The 13,218-nt window shown below is 39.7% G+C and overlaps 3 protein-coding genes across 5 annotated transcripts in view; all 3 read left to right on the forward strand.

The window, feature by feature from the left end:
• The first annotated feature begins 241 nt into the window (after positions 1-241).
• Positions 242-1,262, forward strand: LOC311254355 (guanylate cyclase activator 2B). The gene is made up of 3 exons (XM_084348075.1): positions 242-368; positions 487-679; positions 802-1,262. The coding sequence occupies exons 1-3, from the start codon at positions 294-296 to the stop codon at positions 858-860; spliced, it is 327 nt and encodes a 108-aa protein (XP_084204201.1). The 5' UTR covers positions 242-293; the 3' UTR covers positions 861-1,262.
• Positions 1,263-6,027: 4,765 nt separating this feature from the next.
• LOC311255291 (guanylin-like) lies at positions 6,028-8,616 on the forward strand. The gene is made up of 3 exons (XM_084349641.1): positions 6,028-6,131; positions 6,540-6,726; positions 8,362-8,616. Exons 1-3 carry the CDS (start codon positions 6,060-6,062, stop codon positions 8,430-8,432), a joined length of 330 nt encoding a protein of 109 aa, XP_084205767.1. The 5' UTR covers positions 6,028-6,059; the 3' UTR covers positions 8,433-8,616.
• Positions 8,617-10,194: 1,578 nt separating this feature from the next.
• ece1 (endothelin converting enzyme 1) overlaps positions 10,195-13,218 on the forward strand; it is a 60,279-nt gene continuing 57,255 nt past the window's right edge. For 2 of the 3 annotated variants that reach the window (XM_084349635.1, XM_084349637.1), the window contains exons 1-3: positions 10,195-10,281; positions 10,374-10,428; positions 10,735-10,892. The gene's annotated coding sequence lies outside the window, so the exon portion shown is untranslated. The remainder of the gene's footprint in view (positions 10,282-10,373; positions 10,429-10,734; positions 10,893-13,218) is intronic. The other variant, XM_084349638.1, reaches the window with a different exon arrangement.

Raw genomic sequence — 13,218 nt, forward strand, 5'->3', positions numbered from 1 at the left:
GAGAAGCCAAGAGAGCCAGGGATCCATAAAAATAATCAGACAGGTGATGAGGTCAAAGATGGATTTATGAATTCCCTTTTACTACCCTGTAAAACCTCATCGCTACTCATTAACCCGTGGGAAAAACTTTGCTCCCATTCGCAGCACCTGTGGTCACGTGACCGCCGAGCTGCGGGGCAGAATGGTTTAAAAGGAGGCGTGTGGACAGAGGGAAGGCACACACTGAGCTAAGCACCTGCTGAGCACATCCACAGCAACCAGGCAAAGACGCTGCAAGACAAACGACTGTCACCATGAAGGCCACTCTCTTCACCATCGCTGTCCTCGTCCTGGCTCTCGGCTGGACCTCTGAGGCCGTGCAGGTTGAGGTGAGTGCAGCATTGATGTCTTCATGATGAGAAGAAGGAGTTTAGAAATGATATTGCTAATACACAAACCTGCATTATTTTTGCATCTTTAAATCCAACATCTGCCTTTTCTTTCCAGGAGAATGGATTGACTTTCTCACTGGAAGCCGTCAAGAGGCTCCAGGAGCTCACGGAGAGCCACCTTGCGACTGGACAACAGAATCCCCGCCTAAGGGCGAGCACCGTGTCCTCCTGCGCCGACCCCATGCTCCCACAGGAGTTCCTGCCCCTCTGCAAGCTGAGAGGAGCATCTGCATCCCTCGCCAGACTAGGTAAGACCATTTATGAACAGCCAGTCTTTGTGCCGGAAGTGAAAATACCAGGTCATGCAGATCGAAGCACAGGTGATTCAGCAGTGTAGCTGATGTCTTCATGTGTCATGTGTTTGTTTCAGCTATGGTTCCCTTGGACGTCTGTGAGATCTGCGCCTTTGCTGCCTGCACCGGCTGCTAAACGAACCCAGCACGCCAGAAAACATCTCGCCTAGCTTAAGACTTGTGATTTCTTTCCTCCCCCTCAAAGCTATTTCAGGGAATTTCTAAAATGTTTTCCTGCAACTATTCGACGATATGTTCCCTGACTCTGGTCAGTGAGCACTTATAAGTTTTAAGTCACCAAAAAAAGGCAGCGATATGAGAAAAATCAGACAAACTGAGGTATGTCTTTATCTGCAAACTGTTACTTTTTACCTATTTTTCTGCCGACAGCTCTTTATCATACATTTTGGTATTTTTAAATTTAGATAGTTTGTTACATTTCTATCTTGCCAAGCTTTGTATACGTATTTAAAAGAAAAGTTTTGTGCCATTTTTCTTTTTTATTAACATTGTTTTGAATAAAAAGCCTTCATTGATAGATCATGTGTTTCCTTTGTGGTCTTTGACGCATATTTTTGCAGATTATTCCCAGTTGTGGAAAAAGTGTTGTTGTTTAAAGCTGCCTTGATTCATATTTGGCCAGTAGGGGGCAGAAAATATTAATGATGGGCACCAGGCTACCAGTATATCTCTGGCTTATATTTTTAGCACCATTCACACATCCAGAGCAACATTGGCATTCATTTGGAGTCGTGTCTGTGTAAATGTATATTTACTGGACTTTTAGCTCTGTTTTGGTCTCCTCCAGGAGAAAGTTATCGAGGTCTTCAGCTACTAGTTGCTCAGCTTTCTTCATGAGGTTGTCGCTAACTTCTTCTTTCTGTGGTTTGTTGGTGGACAGGCAAAGTTTATTGTTGGTTGATGTGAGAGAAAACTGCGCACCAAAACAAACCAAAACAATGAGCTAAAAGTAGGTAAAAAGATGCAAAGAGCTGCACAGTCGGGTGTCAGTCCTCTATATTATCAGTATAATGAGCCACACTGTTATGTGTTAATTGATATAATGTACAAATGTGCACACTTTCAGATTCTAGTAGGTTTAAAACTTAAATTATTTGGTTTTGAAATTGTTATTCTACAAAGAAACAACAGCTTTCAGACATTTGTTAGATTATTCAAATATTAACAAATACTGTAACTGTGCTGTGTTATTTTGCATCACTGATTACTTCACTGTCTTTAGTCTTAACTCACCCGAGAACGTTTATGGTTCACGTCCTGTCTGGTGTCCGCTGCGCTGGCTGCATCTTGTTATTACCTCTGAGTAGCTGCCTGTTCACCTTCTGTTTTTATTCTGCTCAAGCCGCCTCTGCCTTCATTTCAGCTTCGAATATACATACAGTATATATACCATGGTTCGTGTTGTGAATAATTTTTCTTATGCATCTTATCTGACTCAGCGAAACTACCTCATTATGCAGATATACTGTCAGTGCAGGGTACCAGGGGACTTAATGCATTCCTCCAACACTTATAATATACAGCCTTGATGCCTGAGGGCAGATAATTAATGTAATGAAGGTGCATACAGTATATCTGAGGTGATGAGAACACACAACAGTCAGTGTGGAGAGTACATGGTGTTCTGTATGTACAGCAATGCCGAGCAGGCAGATTCTGGTACTCTGTTTTTTTTTTTCTTGTTGCTTTACAGGGAAAATAAAATCACTACCTTTCACTTTGTCTTCTTTTTGTTGTGTTTACAAACATTTACATTTATAGACTATAGAATAACTGTGTTTAAATTTGACTAGTTTAAGGCAAAAAAAAAAAATCCATTGAATTAAACTGGTAAAAGATTATATTTTGCTTCAACTTATCATTATGTAGTAAGTGTTGATTGCACAAAATAATGGCAATAGAATAATGACACCATCAGTGTTCAGATTGGTTCCCATGGCATGATGCAATTTTGTCTGCCACCGGGCACGAAATCTGCTGAGAACATGAAGGCTGATTTGAGGTCCAGTCAGGCTGGCAGGAGCGTTGGGTACTAAACTCTGTACTTTCAAGGGTACCGACCAAATGACATTGGTACAACAGAGTACCGATTCACGTTGAATCAGTCTGTGCCAAATTTCTTTAGAGTAACTTCAAAGAGAGAAAAAGAGAGAGAGTGATACGTCACCCCTGCAACAAGTTTCATTGAGTCAGGACAACACCGCGCCAAGGCAACACATCTAATCTGAGGAAACACCTGGTGGTCAAACATAAAATCTAAAAGGTATCCAAGTTGAGTAAAGTGCACAGTTTCTCCAGCTGCTTCCAGGTCTTTGAACAGCTGCCTCCTTTTTATTTGGTGACCTCTTCTTTTACAACTGAAATAACATTTTTGTCATTACAGAGTGAATATGAGGTTTTCTCACAGTTTGCTTCTGCTTCTACTCTGAAGCTCCTAAACACCATCTATCACACTGCACCACATCTACCACACACCCTTCTATGTGATATTAGTGACATAATGACCACTGGTACCATTTATCTACAAAGCCTTTGTTTGGTAAGTTATCATACAGCTCATTCTTTCTGCTCATGAGAAGTTTCATATAGGAACTGCCTTTGCAGCAGTCTCAACGAATAATCTGAACTTCCTACCTCCTCTGATTTCTTTCATTGAGTCCGTACAATAGTCAACTTTCTGTTCAATTGCGTGACTCAGCCTGTTTCTGCTAAACTTTTAAAAGAGGCTTGTCGAAAAAAAAATCAGGTATGCTCAGTCGACTTATTATTAAAAGTGAAATAAATAAATAAATAAAATGGACTAAAAAACATTAAAAACAAGAGACAACCTTAAGAGTCGACACTGCACAAGCCTTACACTGCAGTGACTCACATTTCAACACCTACACTCCTGTCCTGCCTTTGTCGTTTGGTTGGTGATTGTTGTCATTGACCAGAATTCTTCCACAGCTTGTGAACTATTCAAAGAATTGCTTTGACATTTTCTAAGTCTCTCTCATTCAGTTACCAACTTGACATTCAACACAAAACAGGCTTACTCCCCCTCCATCCTGTTTGTTTCATTCTTCTCATATTTTTGATTTAACAGCTTAGCATGTGTACAGTTCATCTGTCTGAAGATGTCCTTCTGTGCATCTGGTCTTTTACTTTGTTTCAGCAGGAAGAATATCTCTTCTCCTCACGAGTCTAATTATAAATATCATATTTAATGGTATTGAACTGAGCTGAAACCCATTTCAGCTTGTAGGGGGATTAGTTTGCCCTTTTGTTAGCCAGAAGAATCGAGGATCTTTCCATTAACGATTGAGAATTAGATTTGTGTCCTTCACCTCCTTTAATTGTCTACTTTGGGACCTGGACTGGTCCAAGCAGTCCTCTCCTTCCAGTTTTCCAATATTTTCACCAGCTTGTTCAAATTTTAATGTGGTATCACTCACTGTCTGGCAGGGATTGAACGGACATTTCTTTTTCTTCTTTTTCCCCCAAGACAAGCTCAGGTTAAAAGTTTCTACATGAACTTCAAACTTCACTGAGATCATGTTTTTAAAGTAGATTTCCATCCTGGACCTCCATATTCCAGCCGGTAAAGAGTTATGTAATGCTTATTCGACGAAAACAAGTGAAAATCAATAGATATTCAAACAATACTTGTCTATTTACTTAATAGTTTTTCATTAACAGCCATTTGATGTGTGTGCGCGTCTGGGTGATTTATATAAGCAGACAAGCTGGGTCTCATATGACATACTGCACATTTCTAGGTTCATATTTATATTGTGGTGGTGACTGTAGTGAGTGTTTAAAATACAAAAGAGCAAAGTTTGTCTCCAAGTTATAAAAAAGAAGGTGAAAGCTTTGTTATTCTGTTTTACTTCATCAGAGTGAAACCTGCCTAAAATTGGTCGATTTTGTGTAACTTTGATGTGACTTCTGAAATAACGTCTCACGCAGTCAGACACCATTAATTGTTAATGTAGAAGCTCCAAGCTGTGACTCACAACGGCTTCATGGATTTTACAGATTTTTAAAAAGTTGCTCCTTCTCACCAACTCCCAAGTTTTTGTGCGAACAATTGTTTTTTAACACACGTCCCTGGTTGCCTGAGGGCCCTGACAAAGTGTTGTGAGATCAATCTTGGTCGCCAGGGAGAGAAATTCCCCAGACTCCCTTATAAAATCACTCAATTTTGTGAGTTGTTAAATGAGGAGAATCTTTATAAAGTTTGTGAAACACTGTCTGCATAAATTCTTAATAATTTGGGCCTTTTTGTGAATTCGGCCTATGTTATACATTAAGTTCTGTCTTTCATTGTGTTAAAAACATTATAATAGAGCAGGTAAGTGTATATTCAGCATGTGTCTTGTCTCCGTCTCAGAAAAAGAGGACTCTGGATTTTATTTCAACACCAGTCAGACTGTGTGGGACTTTCACCGGTCTGGTCTTGGTCACTGACCTTCTCACTTAAGGTGATTTATACGTCACGAATGCACCGGAAACAGTTGTAACAGAAGAGAAAACGACAATCGACCCATTGTGAAAGAAGCGTCCGTAAAACGGTGGATAAATTGTCGATTGACCCGGGTGTAAATGCCGAGTGTACACATTCCCATTGCACACAAAAGCCCAATATTCGCAGTGGAAAACGAATATTAATCAACTTTTTATTTCACTGACTCGCAAATTGTGTATTTTAAAATAAGGGAGTGAAAGTCTCTTTTTAATAGACTTAATTCCCAAGTGTTTCAGGTTTTCTTGTTCATGGGAAAAAACATTTTCTTTTTTTAGGGTGTGTATTTCTGAATGTGTCACCAAACAAGTCAAGGTAACATTTGCATGTGAAAAACATCATCATCTGCAGCCATGAAAAACAAGTGACCTATATGGATCAGCTCTGTACGTGTATTGCCGCTTCCTTATCAGACAGCTTGGTGACGTACATCTGTGGGAGAGAGACACGGGGTGAGATTTATTAGGTGGCACTGAGTGCGTTGGAATGAAACCCAGAGACAATAATGAAATATGGTGCTGACAGAGGAAACAACAGAGCGAGAGGTTATAAACAAATTTATTGGTTATATATTAAAAAAAGAGGATCCTAACATTTCAAATACGCAGGTTCTTTGGTTATCTTTGACCAGTCAGTACCTTTACCCTTACCTGTACACCCCTCCTCACCCTGCCATTTGTCTTTGTTAATAAATTACTCACTAATCTGTCCAGACACCTTATAAGAGGCAGAGCGGGTAGACAGAGGCCACAGAAGACAGAAACACTGAGACTAAACTGAGAAAAAGATCTTTGCATCGACTGAAAAATGAGAGTGCTCGGTGTTGTCCTTGTTTTGGTGCTGTGTGTGTGCAGAGGAGCTGCAGGAGTGCAGGTTAAGGTGAGTATTACCTATTCTTGGAAATACTGTTGACTTTTCTTATCAGTCAGGCTGTTTCGCTTGTTTTTCTATTCACTCTGCTCTTTAGATTTTCTAAACGCATCTTAGAAATACTTGTATCCAGATGTTGTCAGGCCTGTTAAATGGCAGAAGAGTCATTTGCACCTCTTCAAACACCAATTATTTAGTCCAGTCATGTTCTTAAATCCTCCAAAGCCATATCTAAAGTGGCAATCCCGTCCTCTCCTTTCAAAACTGAAAATACATTAAGATAGTTTCAGCCCTTGCACCTATTATCAATCTCATTACAAGACCCGGACAGAGCACTCACTCTCAATTCAAAGCACCTGCGCTTGAAAGATTTTAATAATGTTCGATATTTCCTCTTCTTGGTCTTTTCTTCCCCAGGTTGGAGACAGGATCTTACCCTTGGAGCCAGTGAAGCAGTTGATTTTGCTGATGGATTTGGACGCCAGCGTTAACCCTCACCTCACTGGGACGAGCGTGGCGAATGTTTGCGCTGACCCTCTCCTGCCGCAGATCTTTCTGCCCGTGTGTCAAGGGAAGGGAGCCGGCATCGTTTTCTCCAAACTGGGTAAGATTGAGCAAAGGAGAAAGCAATGAGAAATAAGGAAATAACATGCGGAATATGGGACATCAGCTTTGTTTTTGCACCTACATATCATAGTCATACTTGCCAACCTTGAGACCTCTAAAATTTTGAAACCAGAGCAGTCAGTCACAGCTGATGGTGCGGAGGGGCCAGTCTGTACAATGACGTCATTGTAAATGTAGCGGGACATTTATGGCTTTTGTTTTTGTTTTTTTATTAATTTGAATGACCAGGATAACTTATATCTGATAGTTACTAATCACAATTTACAACAATTTGAGAACAGGTTGCACTACAGCAGACAGCGAACTGGAGCATCAACAGCAAGGAGATGAAGAGGGAGAGAAATTCACCAGACTCCCTTATAAAATCGCTCAATTTTGTGAGTTGTTGAGTTAGGAGAGACTTTATAAATACACACACATACGTGTGTTAAAAACATTGTGCGATGTTTGTCCCAGCGATGTACGTGTTCATTATAGAGTGGGGAAGTGTTTGTTTATAATACAGTATAATCACACTTTCTTAATCATTGATGTTCTTTATAATGCCTCGTTTTAGGAGGTGCTGCAGCCCCACAGCACCTCTAGTTCCTGTGTCCATGTCTGGGGGTCCTGCCCCTGAAAAATTTGAGCTTCAGAGACTTATTTTCCTGCCTTCTGGTGACTTTTAAGGATGAAAACATGTTTTATTTTATAAAAGACATGAAAACTCCAATAAATCTGGTCTGATTTTTGCTTAAAATTTTGCGCAAGAAACAGAAATTCTTCTTTTCAGGACATCTTAATCTCATCTCTGTATGAGTTGCAACAGTACAGCAGACTACACACTGTACAGTGCCAGGAACAGGCCATGTTAAATAAAATATTTGTCATAAATTGAGAGAGAGTTGTGACCTCGGGAGGAAACTGGCAGAGCTCAATGAAAAACAGGAGTCTCCTGGGAAAATTATTGAAGGTTGGCAGGTATGATTGAGGTGCGTTGCTCCCAAGTCTCCATCTTTTGTGTTCTCTGATCTATATATAAATGTGAAAACACTATTGATCTCTGAACAGCACCTTGCCGAGGGTGTTGCACGGATGAAAAGTTGTGCTAGTGACATATCGGCAAAAAATACTGCAGGACCGAAGATAGAACACAAAAAGAAAAGAGGAGAGTGTCTTTGCAGAAGAATATCACGATCATATTAAAAGATATGGCTGGCAACATTCTGTATTTTTTGATTGTTAACAGATCCTATGAAAAGACCAACCCAAACAACAACGACTCTCAATATTTTCCTCAGTCTTCAGGCCATTGCCTGCAGGCTCACCCAAGAGTTCACGGTTTACACACTTTACTATGCACATCCTGCAAACTGCTTCACCATGAAGTAGCTCTAGAATGATAATGCCTGACAAGTGGCCTATTGAAAGCTGTGCAAATAGTCTTCAGGGACCATTTAAGCTAGTTAGAAGCAGACTGCACCCTTGTTGCTGTATTAAGGCAGATATGGATTACGGATCCTGTTATATCAAGTATTTCATGAACCTGAAAAGCTCACCCTTGGGTGGTGCAAAAAACGTCTTTTAGGTCAGATGAATATTTATATTTCCTCCTTTTTCTTGCTTGTTACAGTGGATATCATGACGTCTACGAATCAGTGTGATATATGTGCCAACCCCGCCTGCTTTGGGTGTCGGGACTGAGACTGCCATCTGCTAGACACACAAACACACCGCGGGGCCTCATCCTCTGTAGCTCTTTCACATCTCTATGTATAAGGCATCCGTGGACACCAGCAACACACCAACTGTCACCCAGCAACCTCTCAAGGCTCAGTGGTCAACGTAGTGGAGTTTTGGTAGACGCTGTTAATGAGTACAATGTGTGAATATTACTTTGCTTTCATATTGAAGTTTTAATTTATTAAAGTCTGATGCAGCTTCTTGATAATAAAAAAATGTTTTCTTTGCATCCTTGGAAGCAGTTTTTACTTTAAATGCACACACAAAGACACACACGTACACACTTAAAGGGAGAAGCTGTTTCAAAGCTACTGACATTAGTCTCATAAAGGTAAATGACAACACTAAAGTGAGTGAGAATGGAAAATGTCACAGATTCCATTATTTAAATCACAGATTGTCTATTTCAAGGATGAATCCCTCAATTTTTGGGGGGCTGCAAAACTGATAAGCGATCTGTATACACACAGCTGGTTTGTTGTTATCATTAAAATAACACATGGCTATGATATAGGAAATCACACTAGCACATGTGAACAGGCATCTAGAATTCAAACAAACTTCAATCTGTCAGGAGAGCCAACTAGAGCAGCTAATTCACGTAACAGCGATCGGTAATGTACTTCACTGACATCAGGCATCAATATGCATGATGTCAGTGACCTGCTTTCCTGACCCTGTGCTTCACGGTCATCAGGTGCCATCAGAGCTCATCAGTCATTAAGGGAACTCCTATTTACCGTCATTGATGCTGCTCTACTGCCTGCACTGTTTTTGATTCAATGATCTATGCACGCTAATGGGAGTTTAATGGAATAGTTAATGAAAGTGATCAACGTCAACAAATAGTGGGATTAATCCTTGAAGGCTGATGTGCGTTTCCCGCCATTACAGAGTGCTGAAGGGATGATGTTTTTTTGTAGCAGAAGTAAAAAGCTAATGTTAGGCGATAAACAGACTACTTTGCAGTCACATGACTTAAACGTCAAAGCCATTAAGCATCTTACTACACAATTACTATGCATGGTTTCTATAAATTGATCAATGTACAAGTCATAAAGTTAGAGTTAGAATAGTTTGTAACTGAAGTCGGCCTGTGAAGACGGGCTAGTGGATGAGACTCTGTGTTCTGCATGATGGCATTTAATTTTCCCTGACGACCTACGTAGTCCCTTTTGGCCACCTGTTAGCAACAAGACTGTAAAAACACTTAATTATAAAGACTACACAGCCAACAGTTGCATTAGTGACATCGTCTTATTGAACATTCACCAAAACCCACAACTTAAACATCGTAGAGCCGGTCTGGTATAGTAGCAGCTCACAGAAGTGACTAACTACCCTTTCACATAATGCAGTTGTCAATATGAGCAGATTTATTGTGATTTTCATCTTTTTGAGTACCTTTTCTGTGCCAAGTTGGCGGCCATGTTGGTGCTGGTGATGTGTGTTGAGCAGGACGATGATATTTTACTGTCTTTACGACAAACTGCGACTTTCTTGACTTGAAAAGTTAACTTTTTAAATTGACAAACATCATATGTGTAGTTAATGGTAGTAAATTGTTTTTCTACAAAGAAAAAGAGAAACTGTCTGAGCAACAGGATTTAAACGAAACCGGAAGTGTGAGGGAGTGAAGCCTCTTGCCTCGCCTGGATCCTCTGCGTCCTCCCTCAGCTTTCTTCTGGAAAGCTCGCGGCGACCTCTGGTGGCGCGGCAGTGACGTAACAACAGTGTGAGAGTTCTAAAATAACGGACCTTTTCAACAAACACTTAAAACGTCTTAAGTAGCTAAACTTGCATTGTTCCGGTAAGTATATCGACTCAAACAGATTAATGATGAAGCTAAAGAGACATTTGGTTCATATTTCGACCCGGTTTCATTTTTTATTTCTGTTATAGGAGAGAAAGCAAAGAAAACTTTGTCAACAGCCACGATGTCAGTCAACCTAACGAGGTAAGAAGACTGAGAATTAGCTAACAGAGTTCAGCTAAATAGGTAGCAGACTTTAATTTTTTAGTTTTTTAGTTTTTCTCTTTGACGTCGTGTTCATTAAGTAACGGTATTTGGTTTTGTAGTGACCGTTCCTCTCTTCTTACCCGTCGTAATTAGACCCGGACCATTTACATTCAGTCTTCAGTTGGTGCTTATCACCGATAGCAAGAATTAGCTTGTTGGTACTGCAGTTAAATGAGATGACAGCTGCAGTAAAAAAGTTGTCACATGGATAACAAAAAATAAGATTGTGTTCAAAATCCGCAGATTTCTGACTGCAAGTTTGGTGTCGGTGATCACGTGGCTCGTTGGTCTAGGGGTATGATTCTCGCTTAGGGTGCGAGAGGTCCCGGGTTCAAATCCCGGACGAGCCCACCATTTTAAGGACTGTTGGAAGAAAGTAATTTTCAACCACCAACATTCAGGTTCGCCCTTTTATTCCCTTTAAGCAGTGATGGAATGTAGCTAAGTACATTTACTCAAGTACTGTACATAAGTACAATTTTCAAGTACTAGTACTTTACCTTTCTATTTCTATTTTCTGCTACTTTACACCTCCACTCCACTCAATGTTTTACTTTTATTTGATAACTTTAGTTAGTAGTTACTTTTGAGAAGTGACGCTGCATCAGAGCCAAAGTAGTGTATTTTTACATGGATTCATTTTATTGGCAATCAGATCAAAAAACACTGATTATGAAAAAATGTTAAATATATATATATGTATGGATAAACATCTAGGCCGATAATCATCCTACCCATGGTATACAGATTACACATACATGTAAATATATGTATACTTACTTTTACTAATCTTGATACTTAAATTCATTTATTGCCAGAAAACAACTGTTGATACTTAACTTAATATCAAATACTTTAAGACTTTAACTCAAGAGCTATTCATATGGGTGAATTTCACCTTGAAAAAGTAATTTTTAACACAGTTCCTTTACTTTTACTCAAGTAAAAGTTTTGGGTACTTTTTACAACACTGTCTTTAAGTCTGCTAAAATCACACTATACAACAGTATCACATGTTCACTGTGTATCATTTTTTCCAGCTCTTTGGTGGAGCTATGATTTTACAGAGTCAAATATTCAAACCCAAGACTTAAGACATGTTCTTTTTCATCAAATGAAAATATCGTCTATATCTTGCACATCATGTAACACACATTTTCAACATGACAGATTTGATGTCTTTTTGAGACGTTCTCCTTATCTCTACTAGAAAATAAACTTAATTTCTGTTCGATATTTGACTGCACACAATGTCTTTGTGCTGAATAACCCACTGATTAACCCTTTAACACTGCCTGTTAAGGCTTACAAAAGTAAAATAATAATAATGGTAATAATAAATTTAATTTATATAGCACATTTTATGCACAAAATTCAGCTCAAAGTACTTTATGTACTGATTCTGATAATAAATTAAATAGTTTATCAATCAATAATGGAAACCATTCTGTGTTTACTGCTTCTCAATTGTGAAGATTTCCACTATTTGACATTTTATAGACTAGATGGTTAAGCAGTAAATTGGAAAAACACTCAACAGATCAATCAATAATTAAAGGAATCATCAGCTGGAGTCCTAATTGCTGTGGTGGAAAGTAAATAAGTACTTTTACTCAAGTAGGGTACTTGGCTTTAGTTTTAAGTAGCTCACTCTTACTTTAAGTATTTTCATACATTTGAAAGAGGAAACAAAACGTATCTGCCTTTAAAATGACTGTATTGACCAGCACTATTAAGTGGTTAAAATGAGCCCTATTGTTACCAGCGACAACATTAAAATCTTCCTTAAACCCTTAACAATAATAATAATGCTGTTATTTAACATATATTATAATTTGATATATAACTTGTGATATGTGTCATTCCTAAAATGGTCCTTTACTGTTGACGCATTGATTCATTTTTCTAGTACACCTTTGTATATCTGTCCAGTGTGCTCATTCCTCTCACTACCCACCAGAGGGCACAATTTACTAAACCATTTTTACTTCATTCTGCAGACTTCATGGCTTGTAGGTAGCTTATGGATGTAACTACTGCATTAAAATATTATTTCCATATAATGTTAGTGAGACAAGTATGCACTTACATTTTTATTTGTTGTTTTACCTCAAAAGGGGAAACAGCCGCTTTATTGCACGCTGCTATTTGGGTAAAATTAGGATGAGAAAAAGCCCATTGGTTGACAGTGGCAGACAGTAACCCCAACAACACCACAGTCTATATGGGAGCTTTAAGTTCCTTGGGGTTCACATCTCGGCCGACCTCACCTGGACCACACACAACTCTCATCAGGTGGGGAAGGCCCAACAGAGACTCTACTTCCTCAGGAAGCTAAAGCATGCTCACCTCCCTCACCACCTGTTGACCAACTTCTATCAGTCAGCGATAGAAAGCCTCCTGACCTACTGCTGCACGGTGCGGTTCTCCAGCTGCACAACACAGGACCTGCAGCGGGTAGTGAAGGCAGTGGAGCGTGTCATCGGGACGACACTACCCCCTTCTCAGAGACATTTACGCTGGCCGACTCCAAAGGCCAGCTGTATTGTTAAGGACCCCACTCACCCCGGACATTACCTGTTCTCCCCCCTGCTCTATAGATCTATCAGATGTAAAACAAACAGACTGAAGAGCAGTTTCTTCCCACAGGCAGTGAAATGCACAACACCCCCCTCCCCTTCACCCCTCACTCTCTAAAGGCTTTCACACCCTAGAACTGCAAGTGCA

Source organism: Pagrus pagrus, assembly GCF_965226575.1.
Source record: "Pagrus pagrus genome assembly, chromosome: 3".
NCBI classification, from domain to species: Eukaryota; Metazoa; Chordata; class Actinopteri; order Spariformes; family Sparidae; genus Pagrus; species Pagrus pagrus.

What these genes read in the sequence shown, in the direction of transcription:
- LOC311255291 (XM_084349641.1), top strand. Translation starts at nt 6,060, where the DNA reads ATGAGAGTGCTCGGTGTTGTCCTTGTTTTGGTGCTGTGTGTGTGCAGA. An exon ending in CTGCAGGAGTGCAGGTTAAG is followed by an intron (nt 6,132 to 6,539) that starts GTGAGTATTACC and finishes TTTCTTCCCCAG; the next exon opens with GTTGGAGACAGGATCTTACC. An exon ending in CATCGTTTTCTCCAAACTGG is followed by an intron (nt 6,727 to 8,361) that starts GTAAGATTGAGC and finishes TGCTTGTTACAG; the next exon opens with TGGATATCATGACGTCTACG.
- LOC311254355 (XM_084348075.1), top strand. Translation starts at nt 294, where the DNA reads ATGAAGGCCACTCTCTTCACCATCGCTGTCCTCGTCCTGGCTCTCGGC. An exon ending in CTGAGGCCGTGCAGGTTGAG is followed by an intron (nt 369 to 486) that starts GTGAGTGCAGCA and finishes TTTTCTTTCCAG; the next exon opens with GAGAATGGATTGACTTTCTC. An exon ending in TGCATCCCTCGCCAGACTAG is followed by an intron (nt 680 to 801) that starts GTAAGACCATTT and finishes TGTTTGTTTCAG; the next exon opens with CTATGGTTCCCTTGGACGTC.